Source organism: Ascaphus truei, chromosome 3 (assembly GCF_040206685.1).
Source record: "Ascaphus truei isolate aAscTru1 chromosome 3, aAscTru1.hap1, whole genome shotgun sequence".
NCBI lineage: Eukaryota > Metazoa > Chordata > Amphibia > Anura > Ascaphidae > Ascaphus > Ascaphus truei.
This window is the reverse complement of record NC_134485.1, coordinates 338,409,432-338,424,780: the sequence shown is the minus strand read 5'-3', so window position 1 is coordinate 338,424,780 and position 15,349 is coordinate 338,409,432. Positions and strand designations below refer to the sequence as shown.

Genomic DNA, 15,349 nt, shown 5'->3' with positions numbered 1-15,349 from the left:
AATAAACAACATAGTACAGATCTGTGATATTAAAAAAAACCACTAAAGATTGTTCCAAATCGTTTTAGAAAGATGGAACAGAACATACACATCCCTGAGGAAACTAGTCACTTGGTGAAACGTAAGATTTGTGAACACCATACCCTGTGTTGGAGGCCATTTTGTTTTCCCAGGACAGCTGGACTAGCGAGAAGAACCTACAGTGTACAAGTGGCTCTCCTACAGCGTCCGTATTCCACTCTGCTGAACATTGAACATGAGACAAGGCGGCTGGGGTGTGCGGTATACCAGGGCCATCTTAACAATATTAGGGGCCCCCGGGCAAAGCAGTGCATGGGGCCCTGCCTACACTGTTGCTCCCAGCCTCCCACGCGCTCACTAGCAGCAGCAGGCACCGGAAGTGCTGCACTGCTAGGCTGCGAGCGGTTGTGACGCGAGCCGGGGGGGGGGGGGGGGCGGGCGGAGCCGGGGTGCCAGGCGGGGGGAGAGCGAGCGGAGCCGGGGTGCCGGGGGGAGAGCGAGTAGGGTTGCCAGGTGGCTTGTCCAAAAATACTGGACACAATGGTGAAAGGTGCGACGCAAGCGAGAATCGTTGGTGGGGAAGAATGTTATTTATAAATTACCTGACTGTTATGTCATTTGTTCTAAATTTCACTCCAAGTATTCACCAATTTGCACCAATTTATATTCTATTTCGTAAAAAAATCTGGGGAGGAGTCTTGGGAGGGAGCGCCCTTCCGAGGATTGTTTTAGGACATAGAATATAAAATAGTGCAAATTGGTGCATGCTTGGAGTGAAATTTAGAACAAATGACGTAATAGTCAGATCATTTATAAATAACTGACCTGCAGTCATACTGTACATGGCGAGCAATACTGATCTTACTGCTCCTCCCACAAATTCCAAGATTATTGCACCCCCTCCTCATCCTCTCTCTCCCCCCTTGTCCTCTCACCCTGTCTCCCTCCCCCCTTTGTCCTCACTCCCCCCTTGTCGTCTCACCCCCTCCCTTCATCCTCTCATCCCCTCATCCCCTCATCCCCCCTCCCTTCATCCTCTCTCACCCCCTCCCTTCATCCTCTCTCACCCCCTCCCTTCATCCTCTGTTACCCCCATCCCTTCATCCTCTCACCCCCCCCCCCCTCCCTGTCATTATTAGTACAGTAGCTTAAAAATTTAGACTTCAAAATCCAGCTTTAAATTGCATATTAAATCATGCCATTGAATAAGTAACCTGCTCTGCCTTCTTGGGGATGATCTGTAAGTAAGAGTGCTGCAGAGATTGCAATGCTGCTGTGATGAGATCTGAGTTAGGCTGGGGCCATAGAGGGGGGGAGCAGTGCTGAGGCGCGCTGACGCTGAGGCTCAGGCGCGATCGGGAGGCGGGGGGAGGTGGTGGGAGGTGGGGCAGTGACGTCGCTGGGCCAATCGCCGGCGACGCACTGACGTCAACGTCACGGCGCCGTGACGTTGACGCTGCTTAGTGCTGATTGGATGTTATCAGCCGACAGCGCGCGGAAAAACAGCTTGGCGCTCGGCTGAAAAATCCAACTCCTCAGCACGCCTGCGGACGCTCGCGTGAGCCCCTTCTAAAGACATCCTCATTGAGGATGCCGGGGCTCAGCGCGGAGCGTCCGCACGGCTCAGCGCGGCTTGTTCTTCTATGGACGCAGCCTTATGGAGCCTTTCTGAGAATTTACAATGGTGGTTATTTTTAATAGATCTTGAAAATGGGAAGACTGTTAGTATAGTAAAAGAAAAGTAAGGGTGAGTGAGCAATTAAACAAAGTTGCCAGTACACACACACACACACACACACACACACACACACACACACACACACACACACACACACACACACACACACACACACACTGAGATACACACACACACACACACACACAGAGACATTCACTCACTCACACACACACTGAGGCACAAACATATACAGGCAGGACACAGACAGAAAGACAGACACACTGAGACACACACATACACTCACACACAGATACACACACACACATACACACAGATAGACAGACACACGCATATACAGACAGGACACAGATAGACAGACACACACTGAGACACACACACAGGCAGGACACTGAGACACACTGATATACACACACACACACTAAGACACACACTGAGACACCCACATACACTCACACACAGATACACGCACACTGAGATACACACACTCAGATATACAGTACAGACAGGACACAGATAGACAGACACACACATACACAGACAGGACACAGGTAGACAGACACACTGAGACACACAGGTAGGACACTGAGACACACACACACTGAGACACACAGACACAGCCTCACCTCTCTGCTGCATGCTTTTACTCCGCTCTTTGGCCCCACCCCCCAGGCTCCTGCCACCTCCCGATTGGCTGAATTACACTGCAGTAACCAATCAGAAGCTGCCCAGCCTCCTAGCAGCAGCAGCCCTGCTCTATCCCATGTCCGGTATTATCTCTCATATACCGGACAGGGGAAGCAAATACCGGACACTTGGCAACCCAAAGTAAGAGAGAGCTGGGCTGCCGGGGGGCGGGGGAAATCTTTAAGCATTGGTGAGCAAACAATGGGCCGGGCGCGTGGGGCCCCCTATGCTGTGGGGCCCCCGGGCAACTGCCCACCGTGCCCATACGTTAAGACGGCCCTGCGGTATACAAATGACCCAAAAGGCTTATTTTCAAAAAACCTCTCATGAATGCAATGTAACACCTGTGTGTCTCTAGTAAACATAGATTTACATTATTGGGTTGTTCTACTCCATCATTCTGAAGCAATATGTAACAATCTTCCACTGTTTTCATTGGAAACACTGTTTGGTAATTCTATTGTGTACTATATACTCACCTAATGTGAATAGTATTAGTGACATTCTCTCTGAACTACTCTATATCACAGAGCTGTACTATGCTGTGGTTTATTCCCTCTATTTTATGAACTTGACAGTCACTGTGCTCCTCAACATCCACTCAACGAATTATAATAATACAGACAATTAATCATAATCAGTTTCATTCTCGAAACTTATTGTAATGTACTTTGTCAAGCTCTCAACCAGTCTGTTGCTCTACCTTAACAGTACTACAACCTCTGGGGTGATGGTATCAGTTGGTCTAGGACAACTCACCACTGCCATTTAGCCACTGCCAATCAGCCACTGATATCTTGCCATCTGCTGTTTCACCGTGATGACCCCTTACCCTAAATACCCTAACCCGTAATGCTAACGCTAATCTTTACCCTAAAAACCTTAACCCCTTACCCTAAAACACCTCAAATTAACCTCTTACCCAAACCTTACCTCTTACTAAAAACCTTAACCCCTTACCCTAAAACCCCTAAACTTAAATTCTTACCCAAACCTTACCTTTTACTAAAAAGATTAAGGGGCCTATGCAGAGTCGTCCGAATACATGCCATTCGGCATGTATTCGGCAGAATTTGCTTCCCGTATGCACAGAGGCTTCCTTGAGTGGCGAAATTTGAAATTTTCGCCAGGAGATTTGCTAGGCGGCAGCATCCCGCCAATGTGTTGGCGAGAAGCGTGTTTTTTTTACATTTCGCCATGTTTCTAGGTTCGGCATATGCAGGAAAGGGCAAAGTGTGGTATTCGGCATGTGTGCTTGAATTCTCAGCGCTGAAGTCGCCAATTGTGCGCGCCAGGAAAAAACGGCAGTAGCCGTCCTGTTCACTGGAAAGTGCTGTCAGTTAGTAAGGGGAAGCGGAGGAGCGGTCACGTGACCGCTCCCATCCAATGGGTCTGCAGCCGGTTCCCTACAGAGCCGTCATTGCCAGACAGAAGGTGGGGTGTGTGTGTGTGATGCCCCGATCGCTGTCTCCCTTCTGCCCTGGTCCCTGCCCCCCTTCTGCTCCGGTCCCTGCCCCCCTTCTGCTCCGGTCCCTGTCTCCTGTGTGTGTGTGTGTTTGCATTGTGTGTGTGTATGTGTATGTGCATGCATGCATGTGTGTGTATGTGTGCATGTGTGTGTATGTGTGCATGTGTGTATGCATGTATGCATGTGTATGTGTGTGTATGCATGTGTGTGTATGCATGTATGTATGCATGTGTGTGTATGTGTACTGCTGCCGAGTGCGGGGCTTCAGATCGCGATCAGCTGCTGTGTTTGGGGGGAGGGAGGGTCAGTACTGCTGCCGAGTGCAGGGCTTCACATTGCGATCAGCTGCTGGGCTTGGGGGGGAGGGGGGGGTCAGTAGTGCTGCCGAGTGCAGGGCTTCACATTGCGATCAGCTGCTGGGCTTGGGGGGAGGGCATCACGCTGTCACAAACCTTTGCCTTTGTGTATCAGTGCCTGTAAATGTGTGTATACAGTATCGTGTGTCTGTCTATCAGTGTATATTCCTGTGTGTCTGTCTATCACTGTGTATTATTGTGTATCTGTCTGAGTATCAGTATGTATTGCTGTGTGTCTGTCTATCAGTATGTACACTGTCTGTCACTGAATGTCTATGACTGTAGCTAATAAAAATTGTAAAAGTGTAAAGAGAAGGTTTTTTTTTCAGTATCTGCAGCTTCACAGTGCTTCTACCACTTTAACAGAGAGACGCGCGCTGTTTCTCTGGTATGTAACTATGCAGAAGCCGTCACTAAGACGCTGTGCCAGGAATGTGGTGTTTACTTTAGAAATTTCCCACCCACTTGAATTGAAGTCTTGCGAGACTCACGAGCGCGACTTTCACCCGCAGTGACTGAAAATATAGCCAGATGTAAGTAGCTCAGTCTGAAATGGCGCGATTAACACTCGCCAATCATACACTTTGAGACTTGATTGACGATTTGTCCTTTCTGAATCAGGCTCAATAAATACGCCACAATGTTGAACTTTTACAAGAATGGCAATTTATTTTGCCGTTCCTCTCTGCATAGGCCCCTAAGCCTTTAGCCTAAAACCCCTAAAGGTAACCCCTATAACTTACCTTAGCGCCGAAATGGGCAGCAGCTAGCTGCCCTCGGCGGTGGCTAAATGGCTGTGGCGAGATGGCTGTGGCGAGATGGCTGCAACAAGATGTCCCATTCCTGTGTCAGCATCAACACCTGTCTGTCTATTTCTGCCATTGCTATTACTGCCTCAGATGTAGGTCCTTACCCGCTATCTGCAATAATGAAGAAGCTTACCTTGCTAAGGTCCACAGCACTGCTATTCTCATGACTGCCTCCGTTCTTAACATCTAGGGTAGAGGGAGTGGGTTGTGGAAAAACTGAGAGACCTGCAAGAAGGAGAATGAGAGGGGGTATTGGCATAACAGACTCTGAAAACATTACATTGGTCTGTGCATTCTGTTAAAGTGAAACAATGGAAGAAACCTCAGCATTTTGTTTCAATAGATGTGTAGTTCCCTCAAGCTGCTAAAAAATATATATTTGTCTAAAATAGTACACTGTTTTTTTTTTAAACTTATTGATATTTTGTCTATAATTGACAAAAATGTGTATTAGTGCACTATGGCTTTAAAGGAGCAATCCATGCAAAATCCTCCATGTGTGTTTTTTTTTTAAATTAAATCAGTTCTGTAGTATTAGATAATACCTACTACATTGTTCTTTTTAATTCAACTCTTAATGCCATTTTTAATGAGTTTTAATATACTGAGCAACCGTTGATGTCTATAGTCGGTTTTAGCCCTCTTCCCCAGCAGTGTAACACTTTCCTGTTTGTGATAATTTGTTGCCAATATTACCAAAAGTTTGAGCTGCAAACTATAATAATAGCTAATGTTACCTTGGTAACTTAAGAATACATTGTAGCTGCTGAGTTACACTGACTGAGGGATTGATTGAAACATAAAGGCAGCCATTTAGTGAACCCTGGTAAGCAGGATCGTTGCTAATCGATCACCGGAGAACGAATCGATCGGCAGCTCAGGTAATTAGTTGTCATATATTGAAATATATGCGTATATTAAAACAAAAAAAGGGTTGTTTTTTTGTTAAAGTGTCACTTGGACTACCTCTTTAAGACTGTGTGTTCACTTATTTACTGTATGTAGATTTGTCAAGTTTAAACCAATGCAATATAATAATTTAACATTTTTACAAATCGGCGAATTATGTGTTAGAAACCCAAATTCTTTAGCCACTTCAACTACAAAGTGAATCAAATCTTCTATGTTGGCTATTTTTATAACCCAGAATATCGCTTTACATCCCAGAATAGTTAATATTTTCTAAATGATTCAATGGCAGTCATAACGCAGAATATTACAGAATATCTACTGAACCATTATGTACCAGCGGGTGCAATAACCTCCGTTATATCGGTAATTGTAGTTGGGAAATTAGAGGATTTGGGACATATTTACAGTACTAAGTTGTGTATTGTAATTACACATATAAATGAAAAGCTGACATACTAGTAGTCAGTGATCATTCAAAGAAAGTACATTTTGGTGCACTCCAAAAATAATTTTTTGCTTTTTTATGCAGTGAATACACATAAGTGAAGAAAAACGTGCAAAAGTGAAAAATAAAACACTAAAAGATAAAATAACATGTGGTGCTCGCAATCATTAGTTATTGGCCGCTATCTTCACCTTGCAATATTATTTAAACAACCATTTGATAAAGATGCAGAATTCCTTTTGTGAGTTGATTCCTCAATCACAGGATGACAACCAAGCAAACAAAAATAATGTTCTTACAGTGTGATAATCACATATTTGCCAATAAGCCGGTGGATGTAAGCAAGTGTATTGTAATTAGTTTTCCCAATAGCAAGTAAAGGCATGAAAACAGACTTACTGTTTTTGTCTAGTAAATGAGGCTCTGACTGCTTCTTCCCAACCTCTGCAAAAGAACGCACCATTGGGAGGAGATTGTTGCGTTTCTTCTCAATTTGATGGTGGTGTTTCTTCAACAGAGCTTCTTTCACTTTCACACGGATGTGTTCTCCTAACTCACTGGCCGACTCTTGATGATCCAGTATCAGGTCTGTAAATTCACAAGACGTAATTAGAGCCATGTTGTTGTTACTTTGTTTTAACAAGGAGTTGAACAACATGAATCCTGAAATATCAAATGAAAGATGGAATATTCCTCTATGCATTATCATGACGTTTGCTATGAGAGGCCATTGGAATGTACAGATGTAGGCAGCTGGCTTAACCTTTTCCTCTGCTGGGATATTGTGAGATACTGTAACTGTATGTAGTGATATTATGCACCAACACTTCTATTGAACCGTATGAAAACTCTGTGATTTTCTGAATGGGATATGTTATGTTATCTACTGTAGTGGAACAATGTCATGTTACATCTCTACTTCTCAGTCTTTATGTCAATGTGTTAAACTATTCTGCACTGTGCACGTTAGGTAGAGATTTGTGTAGTGACAATGCACAGTGAAAGAAGGCCTTTAGGGAGGAGTTAAATACAATACATGTTTTAATTAGTTTAATAGTATTAAATTCCATTCCACTTGCAACAAAAAGAAAAGCTCTCCCACATCTCAACCGTGTTACATCTCATGGGTACAAATCTGCGCCTAATGGATGAAATGTAGGGCCTTATTCATTAAGCTGCCAAGAAGCCAATCGAAAACTGCAAGTCAATGGCAGTGTTTTAGAGCTTCATAAATAAGGCCATTAAATGTATTTCAGTGACAAGCAGAACATTATATTTGGTGTGCATGTATCACAATGCTTAGGAGCTTAATGCAGAAACCAGTGTGTATCTGAACAGTTTGAGAACTGGAATTGTAGAAAGAGACCCGACTGTGGCTACAGATAACAAACTGTGATAATGCCAATGGGGGCACTATCGCAGGAAACTCCCATTAACGTCAGTGGGAGTTCCTGTGTGATTGTGCCCTTATTGACAGTTTAATAACCACCATAAACTTATAGTTCTAAATGAATGAACGAGACACTAATTTAACTTGTTCTTGAAAGAAAATGTGTCAGACAAATAAATAATAATTTCATTGTTAAGAATGTCTTTAAGTGCATCAGTAAAAATAATCATTACTCAATGCAATTTTCTTCTGTGATTCCATCGTATTAAGCCATAATAAAATTACAAACATCTGGCTATTCTATGATAATGTGTTCCTGTGCTGACTGCCCCTAAGGAAGAAAGTGTCAAGAATGGAAACATTTGTCCCTCCAGGGTTGTCCTGAGCAGTCTTGCATGTGTTCTGATAATTGCAATAAGGAAGAAGCGAGCAAGCCTGTGATTTGTTTTCTTTCTCTATGGGCACAACTGTGAAATTGCCTGTTAAATGAAGGTTGTGACTGTCCATATTCTTTCAGCACTAAACATTTTAATTATAGCATTAATGTCAGGGTGCCATTTTTGTAGGTCGCTGATCCAATTAAAAGTTAAATATGTTTTTTAGTATGCGTATACATTTTTCGAATCTGACTAAAACTAGCATGTTTATTATCAATCTAGTTTAACTTAGTCTGTCCATAGAGCGGTGCATTGCACCAAAGGCGATAACGCAGTACAGGCATACCCCGCATTAACGTACGCAATGGGACCGGAGCATGTATGTAAAGCGAAAATGTACTTAAAGTGAAGCACTACCTTTTCCCACTTATCGATGCTTGTACTGTACTGCAATCATTATACACGTGCATAACTGATGTAAATAACGCATTTGTAACAGGCTCTATAGTCTCCCTGCTTGCGCACAGCTTCGGTACAGGTAGGGAGCCGGTATTGCTGTTCAGGACGTGATGACAGGCGCATGCGTGAGCTGCCGTTTGCCTATTGGGTGATATGTACTTACTCGCGAGTGTACTTAAAGTGAGTGTACTTAAAGCGGGGTATGCCTGTAATAGTTTCATAATGATCAAGCAGAAAAGCCTTATTCTGTCTACCTTTTGGTAATGGGCATCAGTTATTTTATCACAAAGTGTTAGAATTGTGAAAAAAATAATAGTATGTCTCATCAACTAAACATGTGTTGTGCTACACAGCACAATACTACATACTGTACGTGTATACTAGCAGCAAAACAAAATAACCACAAAAGTGCAGTGCAAGTTAAGACAGTGGACATGTAAGATGGTGGTAAAACACTAAATAACGATTTAATTAATTTAAAAAAAAATCACCTTCTCCCATTTTTTTAGCTTGCAAGTTATTATTATTCATATTATTGTTTATTTCTAAAGCGCCAACATATTCCAGAGCGCGATACAATGGGGGAACAGACTGACATCTTCTTAATATATAAAATCGAAAGGTTGGTACTAGCTGCGGTGAATCTGATTGGTCTTCAGCCTCTGGCCAATCAGATTGGTGGGTCTGATGTCACCCAACTGCCACTCTCTTCCCCCTCTGCGCCACGCCACACACACACACACACACACGCACGCACGCACACACACAGTGTCACACACACACACACACAGTGTCACACACACACACCTCTCCCCTCCCTCCGCTCATCTCTCCCCTGCCTCCGCTCATCTCTCCCCTCCCTCCGCTCATCTCTCCCCTCCCTCCGCTCATCTCTCCCCTCCCTCCGCTCATCTCTCCCCTCCCTCCCTCGGCTCACCTCTCCCTCCCCTCCCTCCGCTCACCTCTCCCTCCCCTCCCTCCGCTCACCTCTCCCTCCCCTCCCTCCGCTCACCTCTCCCTCCCCTCCCTCCGCTCACCTCTCTCTCCCCTCCCTCCGCTCACCTCTCTCTCCCCTCCCTCCGCTCACCTCTCCCACCCCTCCCTCCGCTCACCTCTCCCTCCCCTCCCTCCGCTCACCTCTCTCTCCCCTCCCTCCGCTCACCTCTCCCTCCCCTCCCTCCACTGACCTCTCCCTCCCCTCCCTCCGCTCACCTCTCCCTCCCCTCCCTCCGCTCACCTCTCCCTCCCCTCTCCTCCCCCTCCCCTCTCCTCCCTCCGCTCACCTCTCCCTCCCCTCCCTCCACTCACCTCTCCCTCCCCTCCCTCCGCTCACCTCTCTCTCCCTCCGCTCACCTCTCCCTCCCGGCGCTCATCTCCATCCCCGGCGGGGGAACAGGCAGTGGCCAGGCAGGCTGCAAAGATGGCTGCGCCCGTAAGGACCCCCTTCCTCCCTCGCGGCGCCTAAGATGGCGGCGCCCGGAAGGACCCCCTTCCTCCCTCGCGGCGCCGAGTGAGAAGCTGGCGGCGCCCGGAAGTAGAGGTAGGTGTCGCTCTAGGTGACGTCTGTGTGTGTGTGACACTGTGTGTGTGTGTGACACTGTATGTATGTGTGACTGTGTGTGTGTGTGTGTGTGACACTGTGTGTGTGTGTGACACTGTGTGTGTGTGTGCCTTTCACGCACCCCCCCTGCCTTTCACGGCCCCCCCCCCTGCCTTTCACGCCCCCCCCCCTGCCTTTCACCCCCCCCCCTGCCTTTCACCCCCCCCTGCCTTTCACGCCCCCCCTGCCTTTCACGCCCCCCCCCCCTGCCTTTCACGCCCCCCCCCTGCCTTTCACGCCCCCCCCTGCCTTTCACGCCCCCCCCTGCCTTTCACGCCCCCCCCTGCCTTTCACGCCCCCCCCTGCCTTTCACGCCCCCCTGCCTTTCACGCCCCCCCCTGCCTTTCACGCCCCCCCTGCCTTTCACGCTCCCCCTGCCTTTCACGCCCCCCCTGCCTTTCACGCCCCCCTCTGCCTTTCACGCCCCCCCTGCCTTTCACGCCCCCCCTGCCTTTCACGTCCCCGCCCCCCCTGCCTTTTTTAGCTTGCAAGTTATTATTATTCACATTATTGTTTATTTCTAAAGCGCCAACATATTCCAGAGCGCGAAACAATGAGGGAACAGACTGACATCTTCTTAATATATAAAATCGAAAGGTTGGTACTAGCTGCGGTGAATCTGATTGGTCCTCAGCCTCTGGCCAATCAGATTGGTGGGTCTGACGTCACCCAACTGCCATTCTCTTCCCCCTCTGCGCCACACCACACACACACACAGTGTCACACACACACACACACAGTGTCACACACACACACACACACACCTCTCCCCTCCCTCCGCTCATCTCTCCCCTCCCTCCGCTCATCTCTCCCCTCCCTCCGCTCATCTCTCCCCTCCCTCCCTCCGCTCACCTCTCCCTCCCCTCCCTCCGCTCACCTCTCCCTCCCCTCCCTCCGCTCACCTCTCCCTCCCCTCCCTCCGCTCACCTCTCCCTCCCCTCCCTCCGCTCACCTCTCCATCCCCTCCCTCCGCTCACCTCTCTCTCCCCTCCCTCCGCTCACCTCTCCCTCCCCTCTCCTCCCCCTCCCCTCTCCTCCCTCCGCTCACCTCTCCCTCCCCTCCCTCCGCTCACCTCTCCCTCCCCTCCCTCCGCTCACCTCTCTCTCCCTCCGCTCATCTCTTCCTCCGCTCACCTCTCCCTCCCGGCGCTAATCTCCATCCCCGGCGGGGGAACAGGCAGTGGCCAGGCAGGCTGCAAAGATGGCGGCGCCCGGAAGGACCCCCTTCCTCCCTCGCGGCGCCTAAGATGGCGGCGCCCGGAAGGACCCCCTTCCTCCCTCGCGGCGCCGATTGAGAAGATGGCGGCGCCCGGAAGTAGAGGTAGGTGTCGCTCTAGGTGACGTGTGTGTGTGTGTGTGTGTGTGTGTGTGTGTGTGTGTGTGTGTGTGTGTGTGTGTGTGTGTGTGTGTGTGTGTGACACTGTGTGTGTGTGACACTGTGTGTATGTGTGACTCTGTGTGTATGTGTGACACTGTGTGTGTGTGTGTGTGTGTGACACTGTGTGTGTGTGTGAAACTGTGTGTGCCTTTCACGCACCCCCCCTGCCTTTCACGGCCCCCCCTGCCTTTCACGCCCCCCTGCCTTTCACGCCCCCCCCCTGCCTTTCACACGCCCCCCCCTTGGTTTTCACGCCCCCCCTGCCTTTCACGCCCCCCCCCCTGCTTTTCACGCCCCCCCTGCCTTTCACGCCCCCCCCTGCCTTTCACGCCCCCCCCTGCCTTTCACGCCCCCCCTGCCTTTCACGCGCCCCCTGCCTTTCACGCCACCCCCCTCTGCCTTTCACGCCCCCCCTGCCTTCCACGCCCCCCCCCCTGCCTTCCACGCCCCCCCCCCTGCCTTTCACGCCCCCCCCTCTGCCTTTCACGCCCCCCCTGCCTTTCACGCCCCCCTGCCTTTCACGCCCCCCCTGCCTTTCACGCCCCCCCTGCCTTTCACGCCCCCCCCTGCCTTTCACGCCCCCCCCTGCCTTTCTCGCCCCCCCCTGCCTTTCACGTCCCCCCCTGCCTTTCACGTCCCCCCCTGCCTTTCACGCCCCCCCTGCCTTTCACGCCCCCCCTGCCTTTCAAGTCCCCGCCCCCCCTGCCTTTCACGCCCTGCCCCCCCTGCCTTTCACGCCCCCCCTGCCTTTCACGCCCCCCCTCCCTTTCACGCCCCCCCCTGCCTTTCACGTCCCCCCTGCCTTTCACGCCCCCCCTGCCTTTCACGCCCCCCCCTGCCTTTCACGTCCCCCCTGCCTTTCACGCCCCCCCTGCCTTTCACGCCCCCCCTGCCTTTCAAGTCCCCGCCCCCCCTGCCTTTCACGCCCCGCCCCCCTGCCTTTCACACCCCCCCTGCCTTTCACGCCCCCCACCCCCTCCCTTTCACGCCCCCCACCCCCTGCCTTTCACGCCCCCCCTGCCTTTCACGCCCCCCCTGCCTTTCACGCCCCCCCTGCCTTTCAAGCCCCCCCTGCCTTTCACGCCCCCCCCTGCCTTTCACGCCTCCCCCCTGCCTTTCACGCCACCCCCCTCTGCCTTTCATGCCCCCCCCTGCCTTCCACGCCCCCCCTGCCTTTCACGCCCCCCCCTGCCTTTCACGCCCCCCCCTGCCTTTCACGCCCCCCCCTGCCTTTCACACCACCCCCCTCTGCCTTTCACGCCCCCCCCTGCCTTCCACGCCCCCCCCTGCCTTTCACGCCCCCCCCTCTGCCTTTCATGCCCCCCCCCTGCCTTTCACGCCCCCCCTCCCTGCCTCCGGGCAATGCCGGGTATATCAGCTAGTAAGTTATATAAACAGAATGACATACCATAAGTATAAGAACAAACAGATGCAAAGATTATGGAGACCCTGCTCATAAGAGTTTATAATCTAGAGGGAAAAAGGACTATGCTGAAACAAAAGGTAAAATGACTGCTTGTTGTGGGACTGAGTATGCCTCAGGATGGAGTTAGATGGAGCCACACAGCTGGTCCCATTAAGGTTTGGGTGTGTGTTAGGACGATACACAAAGAAAGGTGAAAAAAAGGTGCTTCCACACAGAGTGGTCACTAACAATAAAATGATCTGTATTTAGTGCTATAACACACAGTGGTAACTCAAAGTAATAGTGCTCAAATTAGCATATAAACATCATTATGCTAAAAATAGTGCAGTGAAAAAATAAATGAACATAGTTGCAACTCCCTGCTCAAACCCTCTGGTGGGGCCTGTCTGTGCTGGTCCCAAAACACTGTATTTCTTCTCACAATCCAGGGAGAGCATAAGGAGAAAATCAACAAAATAAATATCTACAGTAAGTGTAGAGGTATGTGATAAAATATATATTCGTTGTGACTTGGCTCCTATAAATTGCCTACTCACAGTGTATTGAAGGTATATGCGCAAATCAAAAACAGTGGAAAGATCTGTGTTAGTGTGGTAGCTTCAGGAGAGATACACCTCAGTGGAAGACAGAGAAAACTTCCATAGCACAGATCATACACTCCTGATGAAGCCAGTCTAAATAACAAATTAATTAATTTTAGAAGAAATACTGTGTTAGGGCGATGCCATATAGGCTTCCTTAAAAAGGCGAGTTTCCAGGAAGCGTTTAAAAGCTGGGAGAGAGTCTGATGGTGCGTGTTCGGGAATTTCAGAGAGAGGGTGCAGCACGGGAGAAGTCTTGTAGGCGAGAGTGAGAAGAGGTAATAAAGGAGGTGAACGTCATGGGCAAAATGGTATTTTTGGGAGTATTTGGAGACGAGGGCTGAGATGCAAGGGGGTGGCGTATTATTGAGAGCTTTTTAAGTCAGGGCTAGGGACAATAAATAGGGACATATGGTTGGTTGACAGCAATACACATGTGATAACTATAATAATATTGTGATAAATATAACATGTGATAAATATAATAATTAGTGTATATCTCTTTTGTACTGGGCCAAAATCAAGATAAATACACTGAATGAGAACATGCTGTTCTTACACCTTTTATTGAGTATATAAAATATTCCTTTATGTGCCCTGATTTATTGTGATTACATACTGAACCACTTGTGAAGGGAGGAAGGCGTGCACAACTCACCGACAAAAAGAACAAGCCGCAATCAATGAAAAACGGAGTTTATTGAACAAAAATGGGCAGACACACGTCTATGGCGCACTCGGACAAGTTTCGTACCCGACGGAGTACTTTGTCAAAGAGTTGCGGAGCCATTAGGTTGAGTGCTTTCCGGTCTCGCACTTCACTTGAGGGGGTTCCGTTTAGCTACTCTTTCCTTTCTTCGCTACAGTATATTCACCCCCCACCTGTGTCTATTTTCCACACTATATACAGATGGCTTCGGAGGGCTTATGATATAGCCTAACTGGGTTTGCTATTATGGACATTATTTTTTTCATCAGTTTCTACTGTATGCTCCCTTCATGCACCTACAAACTGAACCAGTGTTGTGTAATCTTTATTTTAATGTTTTTCAGTCTAACTACTACAGTACATATGTAACACTAAACTAGACACAACGATAAAAGGTTTAATATAATATTAAGGACTGTAAGAGACATGTGCAGAGGTATAACCAGGTCCTTACCATGATGTGCTTAGCTTCCTCACCTCTGTAGAGGACTCTACAAGCTGACGTTTTCCACTCTTTTAATCGCTTGGCAACACGTTTTCTTCTGCTTCGTACAATCTTTTTTCCCCTGAGACTAGGGTGACCACGTGTCTGGTTCAGTATCAACGATCGCAGGTGATTCAACCTGGGTGGAGCTTTTATTAATTCTGATTGACCCCCGTGGAATCTCTGTTTGGTAGTCGGTAGACTTATTATCTTGCTTTTTCTATGCTGTCCGATTCTTCAATGTGTGGGGAAATCACAAGTGATGCCTGCCAGGGTATCTCTGCATTAGTTGTGACGTAGGACCTATATCTGGATTGAATCATACAAGCTGTTTCCTTCATTTTCCTGTAGCATCTTTACTGCAGACATTTTATAACATTTGACTTGAGAAAAATGACACATTGCTTCAAATGTTCATAATTCTTTCTGTGTTGTTGCATTCTCCATATTGACTGGAGAAGGCAGGCTGCTTTATTCCGGTGACACAGCTGACGAGTTTTTGTTCCTCTGTAGGCAGCCTGTATGATGGGCGCTGCAGAGCGTTTGTGCAG

General features: G+C 48.6%; 1 protein-coding gene across 3 annotated transcripts in view; it reads right to left on the bottom strand.

Moving 5' to 3' along the window:
• SLC4A8 (solute carrier family 4 member 8) overlaps window positions 1-15,349 on the bottom strand; it is a 423,930-nt gene that overhangs the window by 87,337 nt on the left and 321,244 nt on the right. For all 3 annotated transcript variants that reach the window (XM_075591636.1, XM_075591637.1, XM_075591639.1), the window contains 2 exons: window positions 6,794-6,982; window positions 5,171-5,262 (listed from right to left, as the gene is read on the bottom strand). In XM_075591636.1, the coding sequence (XP_075447751.1) occupies window positions 5,171-5,262; window positions 6,794-6,982 (281 nt within the window). The remainder of the gene's footprint in view (window positions 1-5,170; window positions 5,263-6,793; window positions 6,983-15,349) is intronic.